At 38.2% G+C, this 20,224-nt stretch overlaps 1 protein-coding gene across 2 annotated transcripts in view; it reads left to right on the plus strand.

Moving 5' to 3' along the window:
- Nucleotides 1-11,917, plus strand: part of LOC136867009 (zinc finger protein GLIS2) — a 105,696-nt gene extending 93,779 nt beyond the window's left edge. For both annotated transcript variants that reach the window (XM_068226995.1, XM_067144107.2), the window contains exons 3-6: nt 195-280; nt 4,319-4,462; nt 8,133-8,251; nt 10,589-11,917. In XM_068226995.1, coding sequence (XP_068083096.1) covers nt 195-280; nt 4,319-4,462; nt 8,133-8,251; nt 10,589-11,181 — 942 coding nt within the window. In that variant the 3' untranslated portion in view covers nt 11,182-11,917. The remainder of the gene's footprint in view (nt 1-194; nt 281-4,318; nt 4,463-8,132; nt 8,252-10,588) is intronic.
- Nucleotides 11,918-20,224: the final 8,307 nt, after the last annotated feature.

Raw genomic sequence — 20,224 nt, forward strand, 5'->3', positions numbered from 1 at the left:
CATAAATAGCATGTCAAGTATTGAATAGATGGTTCTATTTAACAAATCCTTTCTTTTTGTTATGCTGTCAATATGTAACCATTATGAAATTTATAAGTTGTAATTCCATTTTTAAATTAAACTAATTTTCTTTTTCTTTTAATTAATTATTGTAATTTTTATTATTTATTTTTTCTCATTCCTAAACTTTGCAGAGCGACAGTGAAGGCAGCAACTCCAGTGTAGAGATAGGAGCAAATATTGTTGGCAGTTCTTCAAACAACAAAGCTAGCAAATGCAGGTACAGTAAATCCACTCACTTGTCCTGTAAATAAACTCGAAAGGTCAGAAGAATTACCTCAGTTAACAGCAGTGTGTAGACTACTAGAATCTGAACAATCATTATGTTTCCACTCATAAGAAGAATGAATACTCTTACTTCTTGGTGGTTTGCGAGGACCGTGGGCAAGCTAATGATGATGATAATAATGATAATAATAATGATAATAATAATAATAATAATAATAATAATAATAATTTTGTTTGGCTATTGTTAGCCTTGTGCAGCCCTTGCAAGGCAGACCCTCTGTCGATGGTGGGCGTAATCTGCTGTGTATAGGAAACTGCATGTTTTTGTGGTGGAGAATAGTGTTGTGTATGGTAAATGAGTTGCAGAGATGTTGTGGTCAGCACAAATACCCAGTCCTCGAGTCAAGAAAATTAGCCATTTAAGATGAAAATCCCCAACCCAACTGGGAATTGAACCTGGGGCCTTCAGAACCAAAGGCCGCTACACTGCGGTAGGTCAGTTTTCATTCATTTGTCACGCTTTCGTTTAGTAAGCCTGAGATGGACAGCAGGCAATGGTATGTTGATAAACGGGGCTAAAAGTCAGGTGATGAGTTTCACAAATAGGAAAAGTCCTCTCAGTTTTAATTACTGCGTTGATGGGGTGAAAGTTCCTTTTGGGGATCATTGTAAGTATCTAGGTGTTAATATAAGGAAAGATCTTCACTGGGGTAATCACATAAATGGGATTGTAAATAAAGGGTACCGAACTCTGCACATGGTTATGGGGGTGTTTAGGGGTTGTAGTAAGGATGTAAAGGAGAGTGCATATAAGTCTCTGGTAAGACCCCAACTAGAGTATGGTTCCAGTGTATGGGACCCTCACCAGGATTACCTGATTCAAGAACTGGAAAAAATCCAAAGAAAAGCAGCTCGATTTGTTCTGGGTGATTTCCGACAAAAGAGTAGCGTTACAAAAATGTTGCAATGTTTGGGTTGGGAAGAATTGAGAGAAAGAAGAAGAGCTGCTCGACTAAGTGGTATGTTCCGAGCTGTCAGCGGAGAGATGGCGTGGAATGACATTAGTAGACGAATAAGTTTGAATGGCGTCTATAAAAGTAGGAAAGATCACAATATGAAGATAAAGTTGGAATTCAAGAGGACAAACTGGGGCAAATATTCATTTATAGGAAGGGGAGTTAGGGATTGGAATAACTTACCAAGGGAGATGTTCAATAAATTTCCAATTTCTTTGAAATCATTTCGGAAAAGGCTAGGAAAGCAACAGATAGGGAATCTGCCACCTGGGCGACTGCCCTAAATGCAGATCAGTATTGATTGATAATAGTCAGTGGTGCAGTTCCAGTTGGAAAGTCATCCTGGCACATTCCAGTCCACTGAAATCAGAACCTAACACAAAAATGTATTCAATCAATGCTAAACTCATGAAATTAAGATTATTTGCAGCTAAAATTTTGGCTTTGCTCCCACTTGGCAAATTTACATAAACATTTTCCATACAACTTCTTTAAAAGAAAAGTCTCAACGAGAAATATCTGCTGTTTCCTAGTGTATCACATGACTGCTGTCACACATCTGACATGTTCATAAAACCCCACTCAAATGCAACTAACAGATAGTGGTTGTACAACTTGGCCTCGAGACTGCCCGCCTTGTCAGTCAACCACTAGATGCCAGGCCCAGCGGAACATGTATGGTGCTAGATTCTGAACGCTCGTACATAGTAACCACAATTGGTATTAGTTTAAGAATTAGCAACCATCGCTGCACTCATTGTCCATTTGTGCCTTCGTTCCAGTTCGTCCCGAGCTACGTGGTGTTTGCTAGCTTTGCGAGTTGCTTATCAAGTAGTTAAAGGTTGGCTCATACATGGATTATAGGATTTGTCCAGAACTGGAGAGACACAAAGACCCCAACATTTCAGTAATGCTTATTTTTTTCATCATGATTCAACAACGATGTTAAATGAGGTATACTTTTTATCAGATGGAGTATCAAGCCAAGAAGTCTTCTTGAGGCTGAGTAGCGAGTTATTTTCCCTTCCTTCATCAACAGTAGACAGATTCAGAGCAGTAAGGTAAATTTGTGTCCTCGTCTTGATGTGATGTAGCTCTTAGGCATATACCCAATGGAGGACCATTTTAACCTCATACCAGCCCTCCTGCCTCTATTAATTTCTGGCAGTACCAGGAATCGTACCCAGGCTAATGAGAATGACAGTTAATAGTGCTAACTGTTACGCTATGGAGACGGACTTCAGACCAGTTGAAATTATTGGCTCACGTCCTCCATTGGAACTTTTTGAGTTACTTGGGAACATGATCACCACTCGAGGGCTGTTCCTAACTCACTGTAGTGTCTACAATGGAATCTGTCCAGGATCTGCCTGGGCGAACTCATATAGGTATTACATGTGCTGTTATCTTGATAGCATCTCGCCACTCTGAAGATGTGAAGCCTCTTTGGTCGAACAACCATTGATTACCAGGTGTATATTCTTGCGATAATTTACTTCTTTACCTTTTAAAAGTTTGCACCATTTCTTGTTTTCGCAATTCCTCAAGAGCTACTTGGATCTTAAGTTTTGGGGGTTCGTTATGCAGGTCTAGTTTAATCAATCTGATATCTCATCACTGAGGAGTCTTGTGGCGATCACATGAGGGTTTCTAGTCTTAAGTACGGTCTTGCAGTTATTAATGTGTTGCAGATATGCTTCCCATTTTGAACGAAATAGATCTAACCCCTTGTGTATACTGAACATCTGGAAGGCAAAAGTAAAATCTGAAATACTCTCTACATTTAGTAGGATGTTGCTTGTTGTTTAAAGGTGCCTAACATCTAGGTCATCGGCCCCTAATGGTACGAAACAAGACAAAATGTAATGACAAATTAAAGTCCAAAATCCTCCACTGACCAGAATTCAAAATGGGAGGATGAAGAATGAACAGATGGATGGATATTAATTTAAAACAATCAGTGGATCCAACCCGCAGTGCCTCACATTCACAGAAACTGACGTAAAACAATATCATTACTGACCAAGGGACTGCTTCTAAAGCACAATACTGAATCGATGATGCTTGTAGTCTAAAGGGGTCCAAAATCCAAGTCATCGGCCCCTGATAATGGTACTTATTGCTAGGAAAGTAGAACCATGGTATTTGTCATGTTGCGGTACTAATCAAAAGTAGTGTAGACTCACGGTATTCCACACATTATGGTACTACTCACAGGTAATGAAATTCGCACATGTAACAAAGACCTATGGTGTTTCGGACATTGCGGCACCATTTACAGGTAATGCAAACCTATGGTGTCCATTACATAAGTGTACAAACCACAGGGACTCATACTATCCCGTGATATTCCTCATATAGTGGATGCTAATCATAGGCAAGCCAGAACCAAGGTGTCGCTCACCCATGGTGTCTCTCAAATAGTGGTACTAATCACAGGTACTGTAAAAGCTGACAGTGCACTCTATTGCTACTAATCTCAAACCTATTTTGTACCTAACATAGTGGTACTACGCACAAGTAAAAGCGACCCATTGTGTTCCCCGCGTGGTGGTACTAATTGCAAGTAGTCTCATGGTTCTAATTCGATCATCCCTTGGTTGTCCCTTTTAGTCACCTCTTACGGCAAGCAGGGGATACCGTGGGTGTATTCTTCGTCTGCTTCCCCCACCCACAGGGGGTACATTTAGTAGGATAACCTGTTATTTTTTCAGTCTGTTGAAACTAATGTAAGATTAAGAAAATGCTAGAAAAACGTGGAAAAGAAAACATTTTATTAATAAAATAATCCATTAGAAAATGCTTGGAATAGAAAACATTCAATTATATGCATATGCTTCAACTTTAACAAGAGGGAAGAAAAAAACACCCCTATTTCCTTCACCAGTTACAGACTGAGAGTTTGCTACCAAAGGATACACTACTGAAACTATTATTTATTCTTTGGCAATTTACCACATTTGCTAGTCCTGAATTCATTTGTCACTTCTCCAACTGTGATTGTTCTATTGCAGGTGGATTGGGTGTGGCCGGTGGTTTGGTCACCTCGATATGCTGGCCTCCCACGTCACCAGAGTACATGCTACATGCGGACAAGGAGGACTATTTTACTGTGGCTGGGAAGGATGTTCTCGAGGTGATCGAGGTTTTAATGCCAGGTAGCGTATTTGCTTTAACTGTTGCTTAACTAAATGATCATTGTGCTGTTTTGCTGCCGAACCCAAAGTTTGAACCCCATCATCTCAGCTTCCTTGGAGAATTTTGGGAATTATAGATTTTTCTAGAAATCTTTGGAGTATCAGGTTCTCAATTTTTAAGTCTCCAAGCTGCCTGGCAGAGTCTCATTAATTCATATCACCTTTATACATTGCTACACTTGGACATCTAATTATTAGTTTTGATCTACCATAATTATGCTAAATCTAATCATATTTACAGTTATCAATGAAGGAACATAATAAGCGATGCAAAAACATCAAAACAAGAATATAAAATATTTAAATCATAAACAAATTTAACTGCTCGATTGGTTATAGGCCTTGGTCTTGCAGTACTGTAGCAGATGGTTTGTCTGTCTGCTCCACAGTCCCATTTCAGTCATGTGAAAAGCATCTGCATGGCTAGTGTGTATTCTGTTTAGAGCTGACCGGATTCTGTGGGGCATGTCGAAGGCAAGCAGTTTCTTTTTGATGCAGGCCAGACTTCGGCAGTTTGGAGGGCAAGGTTTGCCTCCAGACTGGTGACATTGAAGTCTGTTGTGATTAACTATCTATCAGTCATCACTAGCAGAAAAAACAAAGAGTGCATGTCTTGAGAAGCCCAAGAAATTCTCCATGTCTTGCAGAGAAATTTATTAAATTTTCAGGGAAAAAGTGTTATGTTCTTTACCCGAGAGAAGTCATTCATATATTATTCCTTATAAAATCTTTGTGTTGTTGTCAGATAGTAGATTTAAAAGACTAATGAATTCCAAAAATATCTTCTTCCACATTATCAATGTTCATCATTTGCAGTTGTCAGAGTCATTCTGTATATTATGAATGTTCTTTGATATTATTCCCTACATACACAGTGACCATGTTTAAAAAAAATTATGTCACTTTGCAGTAAAATGTTATTTTATTTATCTTACAATTTGTTTCACGTCACATCGACACAGATAGTTCTTATGGCAAAGATGGGATAGGAGGGGACTAGGAGTGGGAAGGAAGTGGCTGTGGCCTTAACTGAGGTACCACTTGCCTGGCATGGAAATGGGAAACCATGGAAAACCATCTTCAGGCTTGCGACAGTGGGGTTCAAACCTACTACCTCCCGAATGCAACCTGATAGCTACGTGACCCAAACTTCACAGCCACTTTCTCAATACAGTTTAATGTCAAAGGAGGAATAATGTATCAGGAAATAAGTTGGTTGTAATTGAGAATGTAGGAAACTTAATGCTTATTAGATGAGTAGGCGAGGTAGACAAGTTATAATGAAAGTTTGGTAAACAAATAACCTTGTGTTGAGCAAATTTACATTCTCATAGAATTATAATGGTGTGTTTGTCTCAAGTCAACTCTGCTGTGTCTGTTTGAAGATAAGGAAATTATTTAAGCAGTGGGTAGCCACAAGTAGGATTTGGGGCAGTGCAATACACTGGCTAGACGAGAGACACTTTGTTGTATAAATAGGTGATTTTTGTCATGAGACAGTCACTGAAGGAGACAGTCACTGAAGGAGACATTAGTTTCTAATACATGGATTAATCTTTCCTCATATTCATTTTTTTATTAGCATATCAAGTTTCTGCCAGAAAGTTATGCCTCTTAAATCAAAACATATTTTTCGACCATCAGACTCATTGAGTGTAATAAAGGATAAAGTAAATGAACTTCATCTTCAAGAGTGGCTGCGGCCGTAATAGCAATGAATGACATCTTGATCTTACGCAAACTTTCGGTTGAAGTCGCTATGAAATTGTTCCATGCAAAAATATCTCCAATAATGATGTATGGACTAGAATTGATATGGGAACATCTCACTAAAGGAAATATTCGCGACATTGAAAGTGTAAAAGCAATCTACATGAAAAAGGTATTATGTTTGTCCAAATTCACTCCTTCAAGACTATGTTACGAGCTGACAAGAGAACTCTTCTATACAGAAGAACTACGTCACAAACTAATATTGCTGTCTACAGATGCATTCAACCAGTTACAAACAGAGCTGCAAACCAAGAAGGGAGATATATGGGAAACATTTTACACCACAGAGGCTATGACCAGTATGGATTGGATGAAGGCAAACTATGAACTCAGGCACATAGTGACTAGATTAGCAACACACGGTTTTCATCATCGTGTGTGTGCTAACAAAACTTTCCACACCCCGAGAAAGGAATGTATATGTGTTCTGTGCGAGAAAACTTGCGACTTATATCATGTGATGACGTGTACTAAAAGACAGATGGGACTAACCAAATTCTGTTTGATGTAATTAGTCATGTAAACATATTTTAATGACCAGTGGCTGGAGTAAAAATCTTTATTTTTTATAGGTGCACTTACTGCTTTTGTCCAATTGGAAGGTACCTTACCAATAGTCATGCTAATTTTATTATTCTGTGAAACCGTTTCTTCCCTGGCTTCCCACTATACCATTTCAGGTCTAATTTCAGCGATTCCTGCTGCTTTATGACTGGAGTTTATTTACCACCTTTTCCACTTCCTCAAGCATAAATTCATCATCATTTTCCTCCTCCCCATTAGTTCGGTTGTTTGTGACGCCACCAGCAAGATTGACAGGAATTTTCCTTCCACCTGTCCAGTGATTCCCTGGGATCTGTTATAAGTTCACCTGAATTACCCAAAACACTTTATTTACAATCCCATTTATGTGATTACCCCAATGAAGATCTTTCCTTATATTAACACATAGATACTTACAATGATCCCCAAAAGGAACTTTCACCCCATCAATGCAGTAATTGAAACTGAGAGGACTTTTCCTATTTGTGAAACTCACAACCTGACTTTTAACCCCGTTTATCATCATACCATTGCCTACTGTCCATCTCACAACATTTTCGAGGTCACGTTGCAGTTGCTCACAATCTTGTAACTTATTTATCACTCTATAGAGAATAACATCATCCGCAAAAAGCCTTACCTCCATTTCCACTCCTTTGCCCATATCATTTATATATATAAGAAAACATAAAGGTCGATAATACTGCCTTGAGGAATTCCCCTCTTAATTATTACAGGGTCAGATAAAGCTTCACCTACTCTAATTCTCTGAGATCTATTTTCTAGAAATATAGCAACCCATTCAGTCACTCTCTTGTCTAGTCCAATTGCACTCATTTTCGCCAGTAGTCTCCCATGATCCACCCTATCAAATGCTTTAGACAGGTCAATCGCGATACAGTCCATTTGACCTCCAGAATCCAAGATATCTGCTATATCTTGCTGGAATCCTACAAGTTGAGCTTCAGTGGAATAACCTTTCCTAAAACCGAATTGCCTTCTATCGAACCAGTTATTAATTTCACAAACATGTCTAATATAATCAGAAAGAATGCCTTCCCAAAGCTTACATACAATGCATGTCAAACTTACTGGCCTGTAATTTTCAGCTTTATGTCTATCACCCTTTCCTTTATACACAGGGGCTACTATAGCAACTCTCCATTCATCTGGTATAGCTCCTCCAACCAAACAATACCATATTTCTTTGTACTTGACATGGTAAAACAAATGAACTGCTTGTATAAAAAATAAAAACTGGAAAGAGAAATATGGCTTTAAGAAAGAGTAAAAGTGCAAACCTTGTCTATTGCAGATACAAGATGCTGGTCCATGTGAGGACACATACCAACGAGAAGCCTCACCACTGTTTCAAGTGTGATAAGAGCTTTAGTCGGGCTGAGAACCTCAAGATTCATGCTCGCTCCCATACAGGTAATTACAAGAAATTATTTAACTATTTTCATATACAGTGTAACTTCTTTACTTTGGTGGTGATTGTTTTTGTAATGGGCAAAAAGTGTTATTACCAGTCTCCCTTAACATTAACCACAGAGAAAAATGGACAAGGTCTGACCCACTGATAAAAGAACATTTAGATAGTCTTACCACTAAGGTATATCTGAAATTTTAAAAAAAAGTGAAGAGATGAAGGAAGGATTTAATGCAGGCACTGCCTTGGTAATAGGGATGTGAGAGCACATCGAGAAGTTTGAGATGTCTTGCAGATGAGACATGTCTTATGAGCCTCTCCACGAGTCATGTAGTACACAGAGCAACGCCACTCTGTGATGCTTCAGTCAAATGGGCCAGTCAGTAGAAATGGCACAGACGTACGTGCAAGCGGCAAGAAAGTTGGTAGGTGGTCTGATTTTTACCCCAGTCAACCCACAAGTGGGATATCAGAAGCTGTCATTTCACTTCAGCCCGAGACTTCAATTTATTCAGATCTTACCTTTGCTGGAGGAACCAAGTGTTTACAATACTCTGTCATCTGGTATGGGCTAGGACAATATTTTTATTGCTCTGTCTGTCTGTCTGTCTCATACTTGGCTTTGGCAATATTAAAGTGACTAAGGTGTGAGCAATGCTAGTAATGCCATTCCTTGCAGCCAGTCAGTTAAAAACGGTGGAACAACTTCTAGCTTGGTGAGGAAAGCAATGGGAGACTACCTCGCTCTTCAATCCACTTGTAAGCCTCTTCATGATGCCTAGGCCATCTATAACTGTTGTTGGCAGAGCTGATGAGGATCCAACCAGCCTTCAGACTGAGAACTCAACATATTCAGTAAAGATCTGAACCCTTCTCATAATTTACTGAATGGGATAATTTTTTATGCACATTTACGGCTACCATTTCAACATTACTTACCACTTGGAGGGCTACAAGATATTCCAAAGCATTGGCAAGATGCTATTCTGCTTTGTAGGCTTCCTTTGTATGGTAGCTTCAACAATGTTCAGTTCTTCTTCATTCCTTCTTTTTTCTTTTTTTTCGTGAATAAGTAGTTATGATTTTACAGTAAATTACACAGTTTTTATTAAAAATAGGCAGTTACGTTAATATTAACAAAGAAGACAAGAAATTCTAAAAAAGATGTGCATGGATTACAACAGAGCAAGTGAAAATATGCTACTTAAAAACAGCTTAAGTCCTGTGTTTCGAGACAGCAAAATGTTTACACAATGTTGTGATTCACACAAAAGTACAGAGAGCACAACACTATTCACTTTGACCTGAAAGAAGTTATGAGATTCTTGAGATATTGGCTGTAGGTTAAGAGATTTCTTATTCCAAAACTTATCCCGCACTATGCAGGGTCGCTTTTTTAACGAGTCTCTTCCATAGTCCTCTAACCTGGGCTACTTAAATATTTAGACTTTTTTTTTTCCCCAACAGGTCTTCTCGCACCAGGTCCATCCACAACTTTTTTGGGCAGCCACGCTACCTCACCCCCTCAACTTGCATATGTGTAATCATTTTGCCGACGTAATAATTGTCCCTCTGTATTAGATGGCCAAAGACCTTAACCTTGCCTCATGAATTATTGCCCCATTGTTGGTAGTTTTCAGAGTGCCCTTTTCATGGTTATTTTGGAGGCGATCCTTTCTGGTGACACCACACATCCATGTAAACATTCTCATCTCCGCTATCTGTAACATGCTGATATCGGTCCATCTTAGAGGCACCATTTCAATAGCATTTGAGCATAGCTGGTCTCAAGGTTGCCCTAAAAAAAATTCCTTTAAGTTTTATTGACATCTTCCTATCGCCGAGTACTCCTGACATCTCTCTCCAATTTCTCCGTCTTGCTTGGCTGCTGGCCAAGAGATTATAAAGTGATAAGATAATAATGTTCTTGGCTTTACGTCCCCTTAACTACTTTTACGGTTTTCGGAGAGGCCGAGGTGCCAGTATTTAGTCTTGCAGGAGTTCTTTTATGTGCCAGTAAATCCACCGACACTAGGTTGACGTATTTGAGCACCTTCAAATACCACTGGACTCAGCCAGGATCAAACCTACCAAGTTGGGGTCAGAAGTCCAGCATCTTAACCGTCTGAACCACCCAGCCTAATCAAGCAATAAGAATTCCCATTCCTAGTTGCTAACAGTAATGGGCTACGAGCCATGCATTCAATTTTAATCAGTAATTGAGGACATTATATAAATTTGTAGAGGGTCATAACAATATCTGTACACTGTTATCAAGCTGGTATTCTGTGCACCATGATACACTTTTAGCTTCAACTAAAAATGGTTTCTTGTTTCAGGTGAGCGACCATACGTATGTCCAGTTCCTGGCTGTAGTAAAGCGTACTCCAACTCGAGTGATCGCTTCAAGCACACTCGCACCCACTCTGTTGATAAACCATACACCTGCAAAGTACCAGGCTGCCCAAAACGATACACCGATCCCAGTTCTTTGAGGAAACATGTCAAAACCTATCGCCACTTCCCAGGAACTAGTGACCAGCTAACAGAGAAGATAGAAGAGGCATCGTCAAATAATCACCCAACCATAACCAACTGCAAGATGTTCGATTATGAAGAACACATGGAAACTGATTCTCAAAGATTATCACCTAATGCAAGAAATTCTTACCACACAGTTTCAGAAAGTGATTTAGAAACAAGGAGGAACTATAATGGTGCTTTAAAAGTCAGTCCTAATGAAATAATAGCTCCATGTATTACAAACACGGTTAATCACTGTGTCCATGCCTGCTGTAACGGTTCACAGTACGACCTGTTCCAATCATGGCTCTCTCTGTGGAGTCGGCCAATTCTCCATCCTTCGTCTTCGAGCGATGAACAAGACTTACCTCTAGATCTCACTATGCACAGGACAGCGGCGAGGACGTAACTCTCCAGTGTAACCTTATTAACTGAAGTGTGTGGTTAAAGGGTCTTTGTTACTGTGACAGTAAGATTTGTGTAGGTTATCATTATAAACAATTCCATTTTTTACATGAAAGCTCCAGATTATAATGAAAGACATGTATAGCTTATTGAACCATTTTGGTGATACATTTTAATCATGTATTAAGATAAACAGGCCATTTTGGCATGCAATGTGATATTACATATTTGAGTTGGCAAAAACTGCCAGTCACGACCATAATACCTATAAAATTTCATGCTTGACACGATAATCTTCATTTTAAAAATAATGGCAAAGAATTACAATAATGCATATGATTTAGACATTTTAAAGTCAGCTTGTGCAAAAGCATTTGTAAGAGGATGTCAGAAATTTGTGAATGAAGAAAGGATATAAGCAAACCAGAAAAGGAACTTAAAAAAATTCTTCACCAGTGCAACCTGACATAATGTCAAGGTATTTGTTTTGTGCATGTAAGTCAATCTTGTTTTGTCATCTTATGAAGTGGAAACAGACCACCAAACTGTAATAAGAAAGGAAACTAGAAAAGAAACACAAGGCTTTCCTTCATCTGCACCTTTAAAGAAGTAGATGTCATTTCCAGCTTGGCAATGTTGTAGATAGCATATGGACAAGAGTGACTTAAGTTTTCTGTCATAAAAAAAGGTCATTTCAAACAGATATCCTAACCTCAGAAATTCTGTTTTTTTTTTGTTTTGTTTTTTTTCCCTCCATACTTTCAGTTTGTCCAAATTTTTTTTTATTTTTAAATTTATACCTTCAAGAGTAGCATTTATCAATTTCAAAAAGCTAAATTTAGTGAAAGGTAAAAAAAAAAAAAAAGAACAATGCTTGAATTCATAAACGGCAACATTCAGTTTTTGTTTGAATAATGCCTTTGACCATTCCAGGTGCCAGTTTGTTTCTTTTCCACAGAACAAGACTTTTTTCTTATGAATATAAAATAGGTTGGTTCACCAAAAATTTACGATTCTGACCACATACCAAGCCACCGTGTATAAAAAGGATGAACAAACTTCAGACAGATCTACAATCCAAGATTAGCCTCTTCTTTTAGACTCATTTGCTTTACAAACAAAAATTGGGATAGGCTGCATTGTCGATACATCCACATGTGTTTTGAGCATGACATCTGCCCGCGACAAAAGAAATGGAACTTGATTTATTAGCAATCTGAAAGTTAACGAGACCCTTCAGTACATTTCAAAGTTATTAGGTTAGAAAGATGTTTGACATATAAAGAAGGCAAATATTGTACATAAAATCAAGTTTCATCAATCATCTGTATTTTCTTTGCACGTTAGCTACTGTTGTTGTGGTTCAGTGGCCCCCTCTCACGGCAGCGAATGTGATGACAATGCAACAGTGTTGCGAGATTGACTTACTGGCATGCCACTGCTAACTTCGTTGCGTAACTTTAGATTAGATGGAGTTAACTTACGTGATTCTTTCAGTATTTGTCCAACTCATCTTTCTTCATAGTGTATAATTTGATTGGGGAGTGTTGAATGGCTACCAAGACAAAAACCACAAAATTACCCAAATATGGTATGTATCACATAGTTTGCCAGAAACTCCCTGTGACAGATGCCAACTTTCCATGCATGCAGGCCTCAGACATCTATTTGTAACACAGTACAGTATTTACAATGCTCAAGTTGTCATGTCAAAACAATGAGTGTGAAATAACTTGAATGAATGGTAGGACGAAACATGACCATTAATTCTGGAGAAAATTAAGAATACACCAACATGTGGCACTGACCCTTAGCAGCTGCAGGCTTCAGCTGAATATTTATAAACCAGAGGCAGCTCTAACCAAAACATAGTCAGCCTTCTAATATAAGTTAGCTGTAGTGAAAACTGATCTCATTATGTGTGGCTGAGGCCAGCAGTACTTTAATTTATAAATTCCTATATCAGATGTACACTCAACCGCACAAAACTTGGCCGTTGTAGAAGACGACTTTCTTTCAAAGTCCTCAGTTGAAAAAGGGTAAACATATTGGGCGGTTGGTAGGATTCCAACTATCATCCCTTCGGCAACTGGCTGTTCACAGTTTATGAATATCCTCGCATTTTGAGAACGCATAAAAATTAAATATTTCTTTGCTGGCCAATTTTTGTGCGGTCGAGTGTATCTACCAATCTGAAGCTCCACAACTTGGTGGAAGTCTTTAAATATTGCACTGTTCGATAATCTCAATAAGTACTGCTTAGATTTGAAGTAGTGTTTACTGAGTAAGTCCCATAATTTCAAATTCTTTTGTTTAAAACAAAAACCTTGTAAAGCAACACTCAAGGGACCAAATACCTGTAAATAGTGATAAAGGGACCAAAATATGTTCTTTAAACTTAAGAATTTTAGTTCATCAAACATTTAGCAACTTCTAAGAGAAAAAACTGCTCTATATGCAACCTGTAGAATATGTCCTAACATGAAACCATCATTTCTGTTTATCTTTTCTTCAAATAATTTCTTTGATGGTTAGTAAAACAGTAGAACTGTTGAGAACTAGCTAATTAATAAAGCTATTTCAGCTGGAAACATCTCAAACTCTCATGATCAAGTCAACATTTGTTGCAGCTTATCACAGGGTCTTCTCGTCCTGTGGATCTTATTGCGGGAGAGAGATGTATGATATTATTTTACAGATTGCTTAAAGAGTAATGTTTTCAGGATACATTTCTAAACATGGTGTTAGCAGGTTGCATATAATGAGTAGTAGATGGTACACTCGCAAAGTCTGAAGTAGTTTTAGAAATAACTAACAATAATGAGTGCAATATTTGTAACACAGTATTCACAATACTCAAGTTGTATTGTTAATGTATAATAAAGATGGCAGTCAATTCTGTCTTGAAAACCAATCTCAATTATTTTAATGGTTCTGGACACATCCGTTATCCACATCCTTCTAATTCCATCACTATCCTCGAGCAGTGGTCATCAAGTGCACAAGATCGCGGGCCCAATCCTTGCCGACATTGATGAAATTTTAGGATGGTAAAATCAACAACTTGTCATGGAAAAGAACCATGGTGTGTAAACAAATAGGGATGGGAAACAAGAGCATAAGAACTTCTCGATATTTTGCAGAGGAGACACGCCTCAAGAGAAGACTAAGCACGCTTCTTACATCACACAGTACACTGGACAAGTCAGGAGGGATTTGATCTTCCATTCACAGTTAATAGTATAGACGAATGTGCAAGCGGGAAGAAAGTTGGTGCAAGGTCTGATTTGCTCTGGTCATTCACAAGGCAGATAGCAGAGTATGTCATTTCATTTGAGCCTCTGATTTATGGTGATTGGAAATGATCTGTGTCCTTCTGTTTATAATTTATGGAATGTGATAGTTTTAGTGCACATATATGGCCACCAATAAAAAATCATGAAGTATTTCACAATATCCCAGAAAATAAATTATGAGGGCTATTTTTTTTTAAGTAAGGACCATTATGCATAAAATAAGAACTAGGTACTGAATATTTTTGGGTAATTTATGTTTCATCTGATTCTACACACTATTCCATATAATCTCCATTTCTGTTCAAACATTTTTGAATTGTGAGAGTTTTTGTAAACCCTTAATGTACAAGTCTGCTGCCTGTGATGAGAGCCTTGTCTGAACTGTTGTTTTCACTTCCTCGTCGGTTTGGAAATGCTTGCCAGTGACGAACCTTCTCGGATGAAGGAAGAGAGTCATCAGGCACAGGGTCAAGGCTATAGGAAGGTGACTGAACTGCTGTCAGCAAAATGATTTCGCCAAAAGTGATCTTTGCTTCAATATGGCTGATGATGACCCCTAGATGGGTCGAAACTAGTACCGTGTAATTTATAATTTTGTGAATATATTTTAGTATTGAAAAGGTGGAAACGTTTACGTTGTTATTATTACTTATATATTATCAATGTGAGCTTGCGTTCGAATTGCACAGTGAGGTCTTGCATTGTCATGAAGCAGGAACACGGGTGGATAGAAGGCTGCAGCATTTGTTTGGATAACATGGCGACATTTTGTCAAGGTCGCTCAGTACGCAACTGTATTCATTGTTATCCCTGATGCCATGAAGCCCACTAGCAGAACACATCTGTCCCAAAACATGGTTGCCATAATCTTGAGAGTTGAGAAAGTCTGCTTGAATTTCATTTTAATAGGTGGTGATGTGTGTCATCATTCCATTGATTGCTGCTCTGATTCAGCGGTCGTCTTTTCCCCATGATGATTTGGTCCAATAATGCATCGCTTTCCTTCTGGTACTGGGTTAAAAATGTTAATTTTGTTTTTCTCAGTCAGCACCTTCATAACACACAGACTGCACAACTTTTCTAAAGAATTCTGATCTTGAACTGTGAACCGTCTACTTGCACAAAAGTGTAGTGTCAACCACATGCACAATATCATCGCTGATCAGAGATGGCCGACCAGAGCATGGGTCTATACAGACAAGAAATGTTTCCACCCATCAATACTTTATTATTTATTGTAAACAGATTTACGTCAGTACTGGTTTCGGCCTTCCACGGCCATCATCAGCTGGTATATTACAATATTGTAGCCGTTAGACATATGTCACAAAGATGTTATTATGATTAGATCATCCGGATGTCTAATGGGGTTAAAATAGTATCTATGATCAATGTGGCAGTGAAGGCTACAGTAAACTAAACGTTATTGAGTATACATTAGACATATTGAGCACATTAAACATATTAAAATACATAAAGCACAGTATAAAACACTTGATAAGTTAAAACACACTAAAATATAAGGTACCTGTATGTTAAAACACTTGTTAAAATTTTAAGAGTTCGTGTTGTGTGGAGTTCCTTCTTAAGCTTCCTTATAATTCTTGCACTTCTATATCTATGTTAATTTAGTTGCATAAAGTGATCTTCGAGAATATTCTATTTGGCTGATATATGTTGTTAATTCGTGGTGAAAACCCTTGTCGTAAAAATATTTCAAGTACTGTTGTGATTCAACCGTTGATGTACTTCAGTAAGTTTTGTGAAAGATGCAAAGTCACTGGTACACAGCAAGCTTCCAAACAACAACAACGACAACGACAACGACAACAACAACAACAACAACATCATCAACAACAACAACATCAACAACAACAACAACAATATCTACAACATGAATACAGATGAGAGAGGTGTCGCTACCAAGAGCTCCTTTAATAAAAATTTTTAAAACTCAAGACTTTGCAGTCTGTCACAAAACTTACTGAAATATATCAACAGTTGAATCACAACAGTACTTGAAAAATGTTTACGACAAGGGTTTTCACCACCAATTAACAGGACATATATCAGCCAAATAGAATATTCTCGAAGATCACTTTATGCAACTAAATTAACATAGACATAGAAGTGCAAGAACTATAAGGAAGCTTGAAAAAGGAACTCCACACAACACGAACTCTTAAAATTTTAACAAGTGTTTTAACATACATGTACCTTATATTTTAGTGTGTTTAAACTTATCAAGTGTTTTATACTGTGCTTTATGTATTTTAATATGTTTAATGTGCTCACTATGTCTAATGTATACTCAATAAGGTTTAGTTTACTGTAGCCTTCACTGCCACATTGATCATAGATACTATTTTAACCCCACATAGACAAAACATTACTACAATATATATTTTTTTAAAAACCTGATTAGACATCCGGATGATCTAATCATAATAACGTCTTTGTGACATATGTCTAATAGCTACAATATTGTAATATACAAGCTGATGATGGCCGTGGAAAGCTGAAACCGGTACCGACGTAAATCTGTTTACAATAAATAATAAAGTATTGATAGGTGGAACACATTTCTTGTCTGTATAGGGCATCCAATCAATACGGAAAATGAAATTTATAAATTTACAAAACAGAGCATGGGTCATCATGAAGATTCCTCCCAACCTTCCTTGAATAACCTTACCCGCTTCATGACTTTCCCATCACTCATAGTGTTAGATCCGTACACTTCACAGATGTGGTGGTGGATCTCTGCTGGTGGCAAATTCCTTACTCTCTAGAACTGGATAACTGACTGTACCTCATATGAGGCCATTAGAATAGCAGAGGCATATACGCCAAAAGCAAGTTTAGAAAAAAACGCGTTAAAAAAGTTTTGCCAAGTATCACACAGAGAAGCGTCTACACACAATTAGGGGGTTGTGGGTTCAGATCCCACTAGCGTCTGGTTGGCCATTTTTCTTCCATACTTAACATCTCTTCAACACATACTACATGTACATAATATGCCCTAATAGGTTGAAAGTCTATTTTTATTTGGATTAAAATACTGTACACTGTTCAGAAATGAACCAGAAGGCATTACTACTGTAAATTATAATTAAAAAATACAATTTGACAGATATTCTAGGTTTTAAACACTATTTTTATATCTGACCATTTTTAAATGTAAGGTATGCATTTGTGTCTCTTAAGAATGAAACTGTTTTCTTGCAAAATTGAAATACATACTACCATATATAAATAAACATATGAATAATTAAATATAATATTTTAGTTTTTCTTAAATATTCGCTACGTGATGTCACGTCCTAGTTCGTGAATCGCAGGCAACAGCTGAGTGGCCTAGTAAGTGGTCCTGAGAGTCGGGATACCAGTTACTATGGAATGGGAGTGGGCATCTCGGACATATGAGTCATGGCCCTCCTTGTGCTCAGGCGGCTAGGACTATACAATCCACTGTGGTCCCTAACCCGTTAGAGGAGAGATCCTCACTTGGACTATGTGTAAGTAGGGTAGCATCCTGCTTCACGAATTTACCAAGCTCAGAACATTTTAAGCAAGCCTCGGACCTATGGGAGTAACGGACTCCAACTCCCATTTCACAGACTCCTTGGAAACAACTGGGCGAACAAAATGGAATTTGATGGGGAGCTATAAATACCGCATTTATGCAAATTATCCCTGCACATTTTAAAAAAGAATTTGAGTCACGAAATTGGGGTGCGGGTTGCGACAAGGTTGGCAACACGCTCCTACTCACCTAGTTTTCGATGTTAGGTGTACAGTTATGCTTTGTGTAACTGCAGATGGAAAACTGCCTCCATTTGTCATATTTAAACGGAAAAAAATTCAGACTTTTAATTTAAAACTGCCTTTACATCTAAAAAAATAGTACTTTACAGGGTACATAATTTAAATTCAAAATTCTTCCGTGCACGATAGAATGCGTCTTCCGGTAGCTTTCCGCACTTTCACTTTGGTGTGTCGACAGTGTGTTTCATAGTTGCTAAGTTTGAGTGAAATCATAATTTTTTTGTATTCAGCGTTTTAACGAACGCCACAATATCACGTAACAGGCAGTGTGTGGTGAACCAGAATCCGCAAACGCTGGAGATGCTGACAGTTGGCGAAAAAGCGTGGCTCATAATTATAATCAATTCGTACGCATTGCTCTTTTTTTTTATGCCTAGCCAAAACGGGCGTTTTAAAAGGAGATAAGGTCAGTGTACTGTGTTGCAATGCAGGCGGAAGTGAAAGATTTCTTCCCCTTGTGATAGGAAAGCTCGATAAGCCATGATGTTTTAAGGGCGTCTGGTACTTCCCGTGCAAGTACAAATGCAAACAGTACAGTAATCCAAAAAATAAAGCACTTGCACAGGAGAGCAAGCATAATTTGTCCTCGTCTTTGAATAGTGTTCCTTTTTTTTCTTTTGTTGCGTGAGGTTATGTTTGCCACTGAGTTATATCCAAGTGTATTATTTGAATAATCTTATTGGATACATTTTGGATATATTTTTCATGGCATTTGAAGGGTTTAAACTGTGAATCAATGTTAGTTGCATGCAGTAACAGGTCTTGAATATTTTAGGATGCGGCAAGGGTTGGCATTTCTGAAGAACGAGTTAGCAGTTAATTCAAAATCACGAGATTCGAAGTCATATTTTTGCGTCCCACAGAGATCGAATAAACAAGGTTTTACTGTATCGAAAAACGAATATCAGTGTTCGCCGGTGTGTTTACATTTCCACCACCGGTCGTGTTAATATCCGAGTAAAAAGAAACCGTGTGTGAAAAGGGTTTTAGACGTGGAGTGTGACGAATTTTAAGTAATTTAAAAAGAAGATTCTAGTGATGCAACATCGTAGTCAGGGTCAACAGCACGGATAGGATAGTGCTAATGGGCGATTTCAATGCAAGAGTTGGAAATAGAACTGAAAGATACGAAAGGGTGATTGGTAAATGTGGGGATGATATGGAAGCTAATAGGAATTGGAAGCATTTGCTGGACCTCTGTGCTAGTATGGGTTTAGCAGTTACGAATACATTCTTCAAGCATAAGGCTATTCACTGCTACAAATGGGAGGGTAGGGGTACCAGATCCATAACAGACTATATCTTAACTGACTTTGAATTCAGGAAATCTGTTAGGAATGTACGGGTTTTCTGGGGATTTTTCGATGATACAGACCAGTATCTGATCTGTAGTGAACTACGAGCATCACTAGGCCTAGAATAGAGAAAGTGAAAGCTGTCTGCAAACGAATAAGGGTAGAAAAAGTCCAAGCTGAGGAAATTAGAAGTACATGGATATGATTAGCGAGAAGTTCCAAACAGTAGACAGTAAGCAGGTTCAGTATATAGAAAGAGAATGGGTTATAAAAAAAGGGATGCTGTAGTGGAAAGAGCAAGGGAATGTCTAGGAACAACTACTATATAATCTCGAATACCACCCGCACTGTTTTTTTTTTTGAAAATATCGCTAAAAAATTGGGTGTGGGTCTTATTTAAAATGTTGGGAAATTTATCTTTCTGAATGCGCGTAAATCGGGCATCACCGCCGGCGCGGCTTGGCAACAATGCTCTCTTCACTCTCAGTATACGCTACTTCCGTGCTTGGCGTTAGTCTCACGCACGTTCTCAGAGAATCAACATGAATTCCACAAAGTGTTTGTGATCTTTTACTGCGAGTGAGAAACTGAAAGTAGTTCGGGAAGCTGAAATTATTGGAAATCATGG

This window comes from Anabrus simplex, chromosome 3 (genome assembly GCF_040414725.1).
Source record: "Anabrus simplex isolate iqAnaSimp1 chromosome 3, ASM4041472v1, whole genome shotgun sequence".
Classification (NCBI taxonomy): Eukaryota; Metazoa; Arthropoda; class Insecta; order Orthoptera; family Tettigoniidae; genus Anabrus; species Anabrus simplex.